The 14,099-nt window shown below is 44.1% G+C and overlaps 1 protein-coding gene across 1 annotated transcript in view; it reads right to left on the minus strand.

Moving 5' to 3' along the window:
- LOC139380234 (receptor tyrosine-protein kinase erbB-4-like) overlaps nucleotides 1-14,099 on the minus strand; it is a 534,593-nt gene that overhangs the window by 93,085 nt on the left and 427,409 nt on the right. The window contains exon 16 of the mRNA XM_071122768.1: nucleotides 3,604-3,758. Coding sequence (XP_070978869.1) covers nucleotides 3,604-3,758 — 155 coding nt within the window. The remainder of the gene's footprint in view (nucleotides 1-3,603; nucleotides 3,759-14,099) is intronic.

Raw genomic sequence — 14,099 nt, forward strand, 5'->3', positions numbered from 1 at the left:
CACAATACCCCACAATGTCAAAGTGGAATTATGCTTATCAACATTTTTACAAATGTATAAAATTTGCTGAAATGTCTTGAGTCAATAAGTATTTAACCCCTTTGTTATGGCTATTTTAAATAAGTTCAGGAGTAAACATGTGCTGAAATGTCTTGAGTCAATAAGTATTTAACCCCTTTGTTATGGCTATTATAAATAAGTTCAGGAGTAAACATGTGCTGAAATGTCTTGAGTCAATAAGTATTTAACCCCTTTGTTATGGCCTAAACAAGTTAATTAGTAAACATGTGCTTAACACGTCACATAGTAAGTAGTATGGACTCACTCTGTTGGCAATAATAGTGTTTAAACATCATCTCTGTACCCAACACATACAATTATCTGTAAGGTCCCTCAGTTGAGCATTCAACCACAAATACCAGGGAGGTTTTCCAATGCCTCGCAAAGATGGGCACCTATAGATAGATGGGTATATAAAAAAAACAGACATTGAATGTCTCTTTGAGCATGGTGAAGTTATTAATGACACTTTGGATGGTGCCTCAATACACCCAGCCACTACAAAGATACTGGTGTCCTTCCTAACTCATTTGCTGGAGAAGAAGGAAACCACTCAGGGATTTATATCACCATGAGGCCAATGATGACTTTAAAACAGTTATAGTTTTAATGTATGTGATAGGAGAAAACTAAGGATGGATCCACAATACTAACCTAATGGACAGAGTGAAAAGAAGGAAGCCTGTACAGAATAGAAATATTCCAAAAGATGCATACTGTTGTCAACAAGGCACTAACGTAATACTACAAAAAAAATGTGGCAAAGCAATTCACTTTTTGTCCTGAAATCAAAGTGTTACATTTGGTGCAAATCCAATACAACACATTACTGAGTACCACTCTCCAATTTTCAAGCATAGTGGTGGCTGCACCATGTTATGGGTATGCTTGTAATCATTAAGGACTGGGGAGTTTTTCAGGATAAAACAGAAAAGGAGCTAATCACAGTCAAAATCCTAGAGGAAAACCTGGTTCAGTCTGCTTTCCAGCAGACACAGAGATGAATTTAACTTTAAGCTGGACAATAACCTAAAACACAAGGCCAAATCTACACTGGAGTTACTTACCAAGAAGTCAGTGAATGTTCCTGAGTGGCCGAGTTACAGTTTTGACTTAAATTTACTGAAAATCTATGGCAAGACCTGAAAATGGTTGTCTAGCAATGATCAACAATCGATTTAAAAGAGCTTGAAGCATTTTGAAAATAATATTTGGCAAGTGTTGCGCAATCCAGGTGTTGAAAGCTCTTAGAGACTTACCCAGAAAGACTCACAGCTGTAATCACTGCCAAAGGTGCTTCTGAAAAGTATTGACTCATGGGTGTGAATACTTAAGTCAATTTGATATTTCTGCATTTCATTTTCAATAACTTTGAAAACATTTCTAAAAACACGTTTTCACTTTGTCATTATGGGGTATTGTGTAGATGGTTGATAAAAACAATGAATTCAGGATGCAACACAACAATATGTGGAATAAGTCAAGAGGTATCAACACTTTCTGAAGGCACTGTACAGTATATGGCCAAACAGATTGGTGAATAGGTTTATCCATACATTTTGGATAGATAACAACATGAAAGCTGTCTATTTAGTGTGTTTCAATTTTCCCAGATGTGATTCATACATGTTACATCACATTGAGCTGTTTTCTGACATGGTAGTCCTTATTTTTCTTAATGTATTTCTGTACTGTTCTAGTGTTTACCCATACTGAAGGCATACGTTCTGGTTTTCTGGGTCTCTGAGTTTTTTGTTGGATTGGATTCTACATACATTTTGTGGCATTCTTCAATAAACCATTTCTCAAAAAACGTAGCTGATAGGTCAAATATGCTGTTAAGTCTTCCTACTGCTACGTTTACACCTTCTTTATTGCAGGGAAACATTTTGTCCAGGAAGTTGTCTAGGAGGGAATGGATTTATTGTAGGCCAATAGTTTTTTGGCAGGTTTCTACACTACCCTCCTTCCATCTATAGCATTTCTTATTAAAATCATGCAGTTTGTTCGGCTTCGATACCTCATGATTGTGTATTGCTCTTTTCAAGTAGATTGTGATTTTGCTGTGATCTGACAGAGGTGTCAGTGGGCTGACTGTGACCGCTCTGAGAGACTCTGTGTCGAGTTCAGTGATAAAGTAGTCCACAGTACTACAACCAAGGGATGAGCCGTAGGTGTACCTACCATAAGTGTCTCCCCAAAGCCTACCATTGACTATGAATAGTCCCAGCATATGCCAGAGCTGCAAAAGTTGAGACCCATTTTTGTGTGTTGTTTTGACGTAGTTGTATCTAGATGCTTGTCCCCCTGTGTGCTAAGGGAGTCAGGTTCTTGCCCATTTCTGGTGTTGAGGTCACCACAGACTAGTACATGTCCCTGTGCCTGGAAAAGGTTGATATTGGTCTTCATTAAAGTGTGGGGATTCTAGTGGTGGATATACAGTATGTAGCACACAGGAAGACATCTTTCTCTGTTGAAATTATTTCCTTTTCATTTGTAGCCAAATGTAAAATGTTCCTATTTTGATTAATTTAATGGAGTGGGCTAAGTCTGATCTATACCAAATTAGCATACCCCCTGAGTCGCTTCCCTGTGTAACACTTGGTAGTTTAGTAGATGAGACTACCAGCTCTCTGTAACCTAGAGGGAAACCAGTGGGTCAATCTCGTTTATAACATGTTTCTTGCAGGATGTACATTTCTGTACTTCTCATTTAGTCTGTTTTCACTTTTTTAGGCCAAAAGCAGATGACTTCAGACCTTGTATATTCCAGAATGAGATAGTAAAAATCTTGTGTTCCATTGTGACGAGTGGTGTTATTTGTATGGTTTAGGCTCGCACCATGACAGTAGGTTTGAGCAAAGCATGATGAGCATCTGATACATGCCTCTTAGGTCAAAGGATGGGGCTTGGGTGGGTGTAGTGGTGAGGGTTGGGTTTGTTGCTCAGCTCACCGCCTGGGCATCTGTCTCTCTCTTTCTCTCGCACCAGGGTGTTTTGCAGTTCATGTGTGTGCGTGCATGTGTGCGTGTGTGTTTCTATCATCCGTGTAGTCTACAGACACTGATAAACCTTGGCTGGATACGGGTTCATAGTTATGTGAGGTCAGCACCTAGAGGAGCATAGCAGTGTGTGTGCGTATGTGCGTACATTGCTAACATGCGTGCATCCGTGTGTGTGTGTACTTTCCCGGGCTTGCATTTGTGCTTTACTCTGCTACTGATGAATTCATAGTGTGTGTGTGTGTGTGTGTGTGTGTTGTGCAAAATTGTGATCCAGAGAGCTGTTGTGTTGTAAATGAACCAGATATTGTTTTCCTCTTGTTATAATGTTGAAATTGGCCTTACAATGGGGATCAGTCTGCCCTTGTGTTGCCTGTTAGACAAAGGTATTGTAGAAGTAAATGAACAGTACTCTGTCCTCCTAGGATCATTCGTCATTCAGACGGCTGATGCGATACGCAACCATTCACACAACAACGCAAACGTGCACATGCTGCTGGGAGCCAAGACACAGAAATACAGTATATAGAATTTAGCTCACCCCTGAGTGCAGTTGGAGTGACAGGGATGACACTCGTTGTTGGCCTCGGCATATTTAAAGATGAAGCTGTTGGCCCCTTGAAGGCCGTCGGGACACTTCTCCACACAGTTAGGACCATCTTTAAAGTGGAGACACTTCACACAGTGATCCGGACCCTGAGAGAGACAGAGATAAAGTGAGGGAGAGACAGAGGGGAAGGAAGATAAATATTAGAGATGTGATAGTAATAGGAAATGAGAGCAAGCAAGGACAGGGGAGAAAGGAAGAGTGAGAGAAACAGAGAGATAACAGAGAGATATGAGACAGAGAGAGATAGACAGAGAGAAAAAAAATGGGGAGCAAGAGAGAAGGAGAGAGAGAAAGAGGGATAAAGACGAGCGATAGTAGAGGAGAGAAGATTGTGGGAGTGAGGAAAGGAGGAAGACGAGACACATAAAACACCAGCAAGTAGAGCTGGAGATAATAACCATCCCTCACAGCACACACAATGACCATAACAATCAGCACAGACACGATTTATGAGGTTAATATGGGCTAGAAGAGGCAAGGGAAGGGAGGAAGGGGAGGGGCAGGGTAGGGGAGGGAATAGAGGGAGGCAGGGATGAAGGGAGGCAGCTGAAGGGGCCTCACTGTATGGGTCTGTAAGGGTATCAATACAGGCAACAGAGAGAGCTCAACAGGGAACAATATCCCTTAAGGTGCAGAACAGAACAGAAATAAATACATATGCATTGTTATGTGGAGGCGTTTTGTGCAAATGTGCACATATGTACGAGTGTGTCTGAGAGGATGTGTGTGTAAGTGCTCGTGTGTGTGTGTGTGTACTGTAGGCATAAATATGCAAATTAAGTACCTTCACAGTTATAACAATGAAGCTGGTACTCAATTAGTTGTCTTATGAGTGTTATACCCATGGCGTTGAAAGGCAAAGGCTTTACTATAGCCAGTAATCTCACAACCAAACTAATTTATTTGAGACTGCAGCAAACACAGTGCATCATGGTCTACCACAACATACTGCACCCCTGTTGCCAAAACACCCCCTGTAAACGCATCTCCCTTATTGGGAAACGATAATGATGGCATGGCAACGACAGCTACTCTTCCTTAGTGATGTTGTCCATCGTTGTATCACTAGCTAGCGTCCAACAGTGTACACCATGCACATCATCCCCATAAGAGAGAGAGAGATTGACAGGGAGAGAGACAGAGAGAGTGTGAGAGAGCGAGAGAGAGAGAGAACAATTGCCCTCAGATTACACAGAACATAAAAAAATCCTATTTTGTGTGAACTCCCATCTATTAGGTTAAATACCACAGTGTGCCATCGCAGCAGCAAGATTTGTGACCTGTTGTCACAAGAAAAGGGTAGCCAGGGTTGTAAATATAACCCATTATTTACGTGTATTTATTTTCCCTTTTGTAAAATATTGACACATTGTTACAACACAACACAGCCCTAATATGACATTTGAAATGTCTGTATTATTTTGAAACGTGTGTGACTGTAATGTTTACTGTTCATTTCTGATGGTTTATTATCTATTTCACTTGCTTTGGCAATGTTTCCCATGCGAATAAAGCCCTTTGAATTGAATTGAGGGAGAGAGCAAGAGAGCTGCATGTTAATCAATTAGCAGGCTGTGACAGTCCATCTGGGCCAGAGGGGCCATCTGAACAACATATGGCCAGAGGAGAGGAGGAGGAGAGCTGGAGGAGAGGCCAGGGAGTAGACACATGCTGAATCCAAAATCCAGCCTTACGTTAGCCTAGAAAAACATGGGTTCACGCATCATGGTAGAACTTAGCCTCTCTCTCTCAACCGCCTATCCTACCAGTGTGACTGATGTTATTGCAAACTCAAAGCATAACAGGAGCACAATGTGGAATAGAATGTCATTGCTATGGCTTCTGTTGTCATAACATGATCGATGTAATCCATTTGTTTACCTCCTGTGCTCTCGTTTCCATCAGAGAATAACGCTAAGCCTGAACCTGACAGGTGGGAACAACAGTAAAGCTCTAGGATCATGTATAGTAAGTAAGTCATGGTGCTCAAATTACACCTCATTCCCTATTTAGTCCCCATGGGCCCCTTTAAAAAGTAGCGCACTATATAGAGTGCAATTTGGTTGGCAAAAATATGTTCAGGAAGTTATTTGAACTTGATAATAGCTAGTAGACTGCATGCATGAGGCAAACGACTAACCCCAGTTCAGAGTTAGGTTTGCATTTAACATCTCAACATCTCTCTCTTTCTATTTTAGATTGGCTCAGAGCAGGCCTATGAACATGACATACACTACTCGTCGAACATCTCATTCCAAAATCATGGGCATTAATATGGAGTTGGTCCTCCCTTTGCTGCTCTACTCTTCTGGGAAGGCTTTCCACTAGATGTTGGAACATTGCTGCAGGGACTTGCTTCCATTCAGCCACAAAAGCGTTAGTGAGGTCGACACTGATTTTGGGTGATTAGGCCTGGCTCACAGTCGGCATTCCAATTCATCCCAAAGGTTTTCGATTGGGTTGACGTCAGGGCTCTGTGCATGCCAGTCAAGTTCTTCCACACTGATCTCGACAAACCATTTCTTTATGGACCTCACTTTGTGCACAAGGACATTGTCATGCTGAAACAGGAAAGGACCTTCCCCTAACTATTGCCACAAAGCTGGAAGCACAGAATTGTCTAGAATGTCATTGTATGCTGTAGCGTTAAGATTTCCCTTCACTGTAACTAAGGGGCCCGAACTATGAAAAACAGCCCCAGACCATTATTCCTCCTCCAAACTTTACAGTTGGCACTATGCATTGGGGCAGGTAGCGTTCTCCTGGCATTCGCCAAACCCAGATTCATCCATCGGACTGCCAGATGGTGTAGCGTGATTCATCACTCCAGAGAACACATTTCCACTGATCCGGAGTCCAATGGTGGCGAGCTTTACACCACTCCAGCCGATGCTTGGCATTGCACATGGTGACCTCAGGCCTGTGTGCGGCTGCTCAGCCATTGAAACCCATTTGATGAAGCTCCCGACAAACAGTTATTGTGCTGACGTTGCTTCTAGAGGCAGTTTTGAACTCGGTAGTGAGTGTTGCAACCGAGGACAGACAATTTTTATGCGCAACAGGCTTTAGCACTCTTCTGTGAGCTTGGATGGCCTACCCCTTTGCGGCTGAGCCGTTTCCACTTCACAATAACAGCACTTCCAGTTGACCGGGACAGCTCTAGTAGGGTAGAAATTCTACGAACTGACTTGCTTTTGGAATTTTAAGTAAAGGGTCTGAATATGAATGTGATATTTCAGTTCTTGAGTTTTTTATACGTTTGCAAACATTAATGAAAACTTGTTTTTGCTTTGTCATTATGGGGTAATGTGTGTAGATTGATGAGAAAAAAATTATATTTAATTCATTTTAGAATAAGGCTGTAACATGACAAAATGTGGAAAAAAGGGGTCTGAATAGGGGGGCAGGGTAGCCTAGTGGTTAGAGTGTTGGACTAGTAACCGAAAGGTTGCAAGTTCAAATCCCCGAGCTGACAAGGTACAAATCTGTCGTTCTGCCCCTGAACAGGCAGTTAACCCACTGTTTCTAGGCCGTCATTGAAAATAAGAATTTGTTCTTAACTGACTTGCCTAGTTAAATAAAAAATAAAATACATTCCAAATGCACTGTATATTGGCAAACGCATTTAATTTAAAACTTCACATTTCTCTAGTAGTAAACTCTTCTGCGTTCTTAAATAATTTTTTCCGGTCCTTTGAGTATTCTTCTGCTAAGTCTGCCCTCAGAGGGTGCTCTGGCTGGGGGTCGTTCACCAACACCTATTGTTTATAAACAATTCCAGCAAAATGGTCGGTGCCGATACATTTTGGTTTAGGTTGCTAGACGTTCACATCATATGCCTAACAATCCGACCAACCTGCTGGCAAACCTGTCTGATTTGTCTCAATGTTTTACGACTCTACGAAGATAAGTCTCTAGTCCACAGTAATACTCATCCGTGTGTGTGTGTGTGTGTGTGTGTGTGTGTGTGTGTGTGTGTGTGTGTGTGTGTGTGTGTGTGTGTGTGTGTGAGAGAGAGCTTGAGTACATTGTGTGTAGTGAGATTGAAGCCTAAAGGGGTGTTGACTGAATAAACAATAAAGAGCACAGGAGGAACAGAGAGCAGAGAGAAGGGAGCAGAGAGAAGGGAGCAGAGAGAAGGGAGCAGAGAGAAGGGAGCAGAGAGAAGGGAGCAGAGAGAAGGGAGCAGAGAGAAGGGAGCAGAGAGAAGGGAGCAGAGAGAAGGGAGCAGAGAGAAGGGAGAAGAGAGAAGGGAGCAGAGAGAAGGGAGCAGAGAGAAGGGAGCAGAGAGAAGGGAGCAGAGAGAAGGGAGAAGAGAGCAGAGAGAAGGGAGCAGAGAGAAGGGAGAAGAGAGAAGGGAGCAGAGAGCAGAGAGAAGGGAGCAGAGAGAAGGGAGCAGAGAGAAGGGAGCAGAGAGAAGGGAGCAGAGAGAAGGGAGCAGAGAGAAGGGAGAAGAGAGAAGGGAGCAGAGAGAAGGGAGCAGAGAGAAGGGAGCAGAGAGAAGGGAGCAGAGAGAAGGGAGAAGAGAGCAGAGAGAAGGGAGCAGAGAGAAGGGAGCAGAGAGAAGGGAGCAGAGAGAAGGGAGCAGAGAGAAGGGAGCAGAGAGAAGGGAGAAGAGAGAAGGGAGCAGAGAGAAGGGAGCAGAGAGAAGGGAGCAGAGAGAAGGGAGCAGAGAGAAGGGAGCAGAGAGAAGGGAGCAGAGAGAAGGGAGCAGAGAGAAGGGAGAAGAGAGAAGGGAGCAGAGAGAAGGGAGCAGAGAGAAGGGAGCAGAGAGAAGGGAGCAGAGAGAAGGGAGCAGAGAGAAGGGAGAAGAGAGCAGAGAGAAGGGAGAAGAGAGAAGGGAGCAGAGAGAAGGGAGCAGAGAGAAGGGAGAAGAGAGAAGGGAGCAGAGAGAAGGGAGCAGAGAGAAGGGAGCAGAGAGAAGGGAGAAGAGAGAAGGGAGCAGAGAGAAGGGAGCAGAGAGAAGGGAGCAGAGAGAAGGGAGCAGAGAGAAGGGAGCAGAGAGAAGGGAGCAGAGAGAAGGGAGCAGAGAGAAGGGAGAAGAGAGAAGGGAGCAGAGAGAAGGGAGCAGAGAGAAGGGAGCAGAGAGAAGGGAGCAGAGAGAAGGGAGCAGAGAGAAGGGAGCAGAGAGAAGGGAGAAGAGAGAAGGGAGCAGAGAGAAGGGAGCAGAGAGAAGGGAGCAGAGAGAAGGGAGCAGAGAGAAGGGAGAAGAGAGCAGAGAGAAGGGAGCAGAGAGAAGGGAGCAGAGAGAAGGGAGCAGAGAGAAGGGAGCAGAGAGAAGGGAGCAGAGAGAAGGGAGCAGAGAGAAGGGAGCAGAGAGAAGGGAGCAGAGAGAAGGGAGCAGAGAGAAGGGAGAAGAGAGAAGGGAGCAGAGAGAAGGGAGCAGAGAGAAGGGAGCAGAGAGAAGGGAGCAGAGAGAAGGGAGAAGAGAGCAGAGAGAAGGGAGCAGAGAGAAGGGAGAAGAGAGAAGGGAGCAGAGAGAAGGGAGCAGAGAGAAGGGAGCAGAGAGAAGGGAGCAGAGAGAAGGGAGAAGAGAGAAGGGAGCAGAGAGAAGGGAGCAGAGAGAAGGGAGCAGAGAGAAGGGAGCAGAGAGAAGGGAGCAGAGAGAAGGGAGCAGAGAGAAGGGAGCAGAGAGAAGGGAGCAGAGAGCAGAGAGAAGGGAGAAGAGAGAAGGGAGCAGAGAGAAGGGAGCAGAGAGAAGGGAGCAGAGAGAAGGGAGCAGAGAGAAGGGAGCAGAGAGAAGGGAGCAGAGAGAAGGGAGCAGAGAGAAGGGAGAAGAGAGCAGAGAGAAGGGCAGAAGAGAGAAGGGAGCAGAGAGAAGGGAGCAGAGAGAAGGGAGCAGAGAGAAGGGAGCAGAGAGAAGGGAGCAGAGAGAAGGGAGCAGAGAGAAGGGAGAAGGGAGCAGAGAGAAGGGAGAAGAGAGCAGAGAGAAGGGAGCAGAGAGAAGGGAGCAGAGAGAAGGGAGCAGAGAGAAGGGAGCAGAGAGAAGGGAGCAGAGAGAAGGGAGCAGAGAGAAGGGAGCAGAGAGAAGGGAGAAGAGAGCAGAGAGAAGGCAGAAGGGAGCAGAGAGAAGAGCGAAGGGAGAAGGGAACAGCGAGAAGAGAGATGGGAAAAGGGAACAGAGAGAAGATAGAAGAGACAAGGGAGCAGAGAGAAGAGATGTGGGGAGAAGAGAGAAGGGAGCAGAGAGAAAAGAGGAGAAGAGACAAGAGAGACGGGAGAAGAGAGACAAGAGAGCAGAGAGGAGAAAGAAGAGAGAAGGGATCAGAGAGATGAGAGAAGAGAGAAAGAGGCAGAGAGCAGGGATGGAGGTTGTGAATGAATCTCTTGTCTAGACTGGAGATGAAGTGAAGGACAAAGAGTATCATCACACAGCCTGAGACAAGCGGAGAGTCAACAGGGACACACACATCATGTACGCAAACTCACAAACAGATATATGGAAGCACACAATCACGTACGTACACACTCACTCAGGTCCGCACACGTGTGCACTCTTTCACACACACACACAGTTTGTTGTAAACACATGCCACTTTCCCTATAAGTTAACATGAAATAAAATATATTGTGAAGCTCGCAGACACACTTTAACTGACAATACAATTAATCATGATTCAAGGGCAATAGAAGACATTGAATGCATCCCAAATGGTACTATATTCCCTATGTAGTGTACTACTTTTAACCAGGGCCCATAGGGCTCTGGTCAAAAGTAGCGCACTATGTAGGAAATATGGTGCTATTTGGGATGCAACTCTTGTTTGTGGTCACAAGTGATTTCAGTTTATGATGCACATCAGAGAGAAAAGCTTTAGAGAGATGTAATTAACGGGCAGTTTAAACACAATATGTAAACACAATATGAGGAATGTGTTTTATTTTTTTATTGTATTTTTTATCCCAGCCCCCGAAGGAGGCCTTTTGCCTTTTGGTAGGCCGTCATTGTAAATAAGAATTTGTTCTTAACTGACTTGCCTAGTTAAATAAAGATTAAATAAAAAATGTACAAATAAATACAAATGTTTTTGCTGATAGCGACTATTTGGAAGAAAGGTATTTCTACTGATAGTATAATGGCAGTGATGGGTGGATGCTGTTAACTACTGAACTGAGTTGGATGTCAATTATTTATTGTTATAACTATAGAATACATACACAGCTAATTATCCAGTGTTACAAAAATAATTGAATTAACACGGTGAGTGTCAAATCAACACTGAAAGTGTTGAGTCTGTGGACCCAAATGGACACCAGAACAATGCTAAATGAACACACTGCATAGTGTATATCCTTATTAAAATATTTCCCAGAGTGCGTTGCCTTTCGAGTAAATTGCAGAGTTACCACCCATGACTGTATTTGTCAGTAACCGAAACATGGTTGTTGCATTCATCCATTTTCAGTGCTTTGAACTTCACCAAGTGAGATCCTAAGCTAATATTTCATCATAAAAATATATACATATGTCCCACAATACCATACTTCTTTCAAAAGGCCTTATTTTGAGTTCCTCGTTTTACCCTTATACAGGGACCTGAAACTAACAAAACATCACTTTGAATCAAAACTATGCCCATCATTAATTTCCCAGCATGCTCTACAGCAGGCGGATTTTTTTGAATTGTTTGTTTCAATATCTATGTTTGTGCATGTACATTGATTGATTGATTAATCTTATTCTACACAAAGAGAAATCACATGTATTTTTCTCAACTAATCCAATCAGTTAGTTAGATTTTTTGCACCTTTTACTGAAATCTTTGTTCCAGCTTAATTGTCTTAGATAATACAACAAGTGTAGCCTTTAACGTGAAGTGTTTACTTATGAGCCCTTTCTCAACAATGCAAAGTTAAAAAGTAAGAAACATTTGCACAGAAATAAGAAATAGTAGCACAATAAAATAACAATATTACATACAAGGACTACCAAGTCAATGTGCAGGGCTACGAGGTAGTTGAGGTAGTAGGCACATGTAGGTAGAGGTAAAAGTGACTCGGCAATCAGCATAATTAATAAACAGAGTATCAGCAGCGTATGTGAAAGTGTGGGTTAGGTTTTTGGGTTAGGGTTAGATTAGGGAAAATATGATTTTGATTGGGACTGAAGTGTGTGTCCCTACAAGATTAGGTGTACAAGACTGTGCGTGTGTGTGTGTGTGTGTACTGGAGTGTGTGGGTAGTATCCAGTGAGTGTGTGTGTGTGTGTGTGTGTGTGTGTGTGTGTGTGGGTAGTATCCAGTGAGTGTGTGTGTGTGTGTGCTGGAGTGTGTGGGTAGTATCCAGTGAGTGTGTGTGTGTGTGGGTAGTATCCAGTGAGTGTGTGTGTGTGTGTGTGTGTGTGTGTGTGTGTGTGTGTGTGTGTGCTGGAGTGTACGGGTAGTATCCAGTGTGTGTGTGTGTGTGTGTGTGTGTGTGCTGGAGTGTACGGGTAGTATCTAGTGAGTGTGTGTGTGTGTGTGTGTGCTGGAGTGTATGAGTAGTATCCAGTGAGTGTGCATCGAGCCGGTGTAAGAGAGTCAGTGCAAATAAAAAGGGGGTCAATGCAAATAGTCAGGGTAGCTAGGGCTTGGGGGTATAAGCTGTTCAGGAGCCTTTTGGTCGCAGACTTGGCACTCCGGTACCGCTTGCCATGCGGTAGTAGAGAGAGCAGTCTATGACTTCGGTAGCTTGAGTCTTTTCCAATTTTTAGGGCCTTCTTAAAGAGATCCAGGACCTATAGAGATCCTGGATGGCAGGGAGCTCAGCCCCAGTGATGCGGTCAGATGCCAAGCTGTTGTTATACCAAGTGGTGATGCAGCCAGTCAAGATGCTCTCAATGTGTCAGCTGTAGACTTTGAGGATCTGAGGGCCCATGACAAATCTTTTCAGCCTTCTGAGGGGGAAGAAGCGTTGTCGTGCCATCTTCAAGACTGACTTGGTGTAGTTGGACCAAAATAGGTCCTTAGTGATGTTGACACCGAGGAACTTGAAGCTCACGACCCGCTACACTGTAGCCACATTGATGCGAATGGTGGCGTGCTCAGCCCTATGTTCCCTTTAGTCCACGATCAGCTCTTTTGTCTTGCTGACATTGAGGTTGTTGTCCTGGCACCACACTGCCTGGTCACTGACTTCCTCGCTGTAGGCTGTATCATCGTCGTTGGTAGTCAGGCCTACGGCAAACTTAATGGTGTTGAATTTGTGCACAGCCACACTGTCATGGGTGAACAGGGAGTAAAGGAGGGGACTAAGCACACACCCCTGAGAGGCCCTCATGTTGAGGGTCAGCATGGCAGATGTGTTGTTGGAGTGTCTTATGGTGTTAAGCGTTGAGCTGTAGGAAATTAATAACATTCTCACATAAGTGTTCATTTTGTCCAGGTAGGAAGTGGCAGTGTGGAGTGGAATATAGATTGCGTCATCTGTGGATCTGCTTGGGAGGTATGCGAGTTGGAGTGGGTACAGGGTGTCTGGTATGATGTTGTTGATGTGAGCCATGACCAGGTTACCTTGGCGTTCTTGGGTACAGGTTGGTCTGCTTGAAACATGTAGGTATTACAGTTTGAGTCAGGGAGACACTGTCCGGCTGGTCAACACATGCTCTGAGTACGTGTCCTGGTAATCCGTCTGGCCCTGCAAATGTTAACCTGTTTAAAGGTCTTACTCGCATCGGGATCATTCAGTCATCCAGAACAGCCGGTGCTCTTATGCATGGTTCAGTGTTGCTAGCCTCGAAGCGAGCATAGAAGGCATTTAGGTTGTCTGCGTCAATCGGCAGCTCTTGGCTGGGTTTCCCTTTGTAATCCATGATAGTTTGCAAGCCCTGCCACATCCGACGAGCATCAGTGCCAGTGTAGTAGGATTTGATGTATTGATGCTTTGCCTGTTTGATGGTTCATCAGATGGCATAGAAGAGATTTCTTATAAGCTTAATACTTTCTTATTAGTGTCCCACTCTTTAGCTCAGTGCGGATATTACCTGTAATCCATTGCTTCTGGTTGGTATATGTACGTAGGTCACTGTGGGGACAATATTGATCATTGATGCACTTATTAATGAAGCCGGTGACTGATGTGGTACACTCAATGCCATCGGATGAATCCCGGAACATATTCCAGTCTGTAATAGCAAAACATTCCTGTAGCTTAGCATCCGCTTCACCTGTTTGAGTTTTGCTTGTGAGCAGGAATCAGGAGGAGAGAGTTATGGTCAGATTTGCCAAATGGAGGGCGAGGGAGAGATGTGTGTGGAGTAATAGTGATCTAGAGTAACATATTGAATTAGTAAATGAATGATTAATGAATGAATCAATAAATGTAAATGAACAAACAATGATATTGAACCAAACAATTTCAAAAATTGACCTGCAATAGGGCATGCTGGGAAATATGATAATGATAGGCGTGGATTACGTTCAAAGTGATGAGTATGAGTTTCAGGCCCC

This window comes from Oncorhynchus clarkii, chromosome 22 (assembly GCF_045791955.1).
Source record: "Oncorhynchus clarkii lewisi isolate Uvic-CL-2024 chromosome 22, UVic_Ocla_1.0, whole genome shotgun sequence".
In the NCBI taxonomy this organism is placed as follows: Eukaryota; Metazoa; Chordata; class Actinopteri; order Salmoniformes; family Salmonidae; genus Oncorhynchus; species Oncorhynchus clarkii.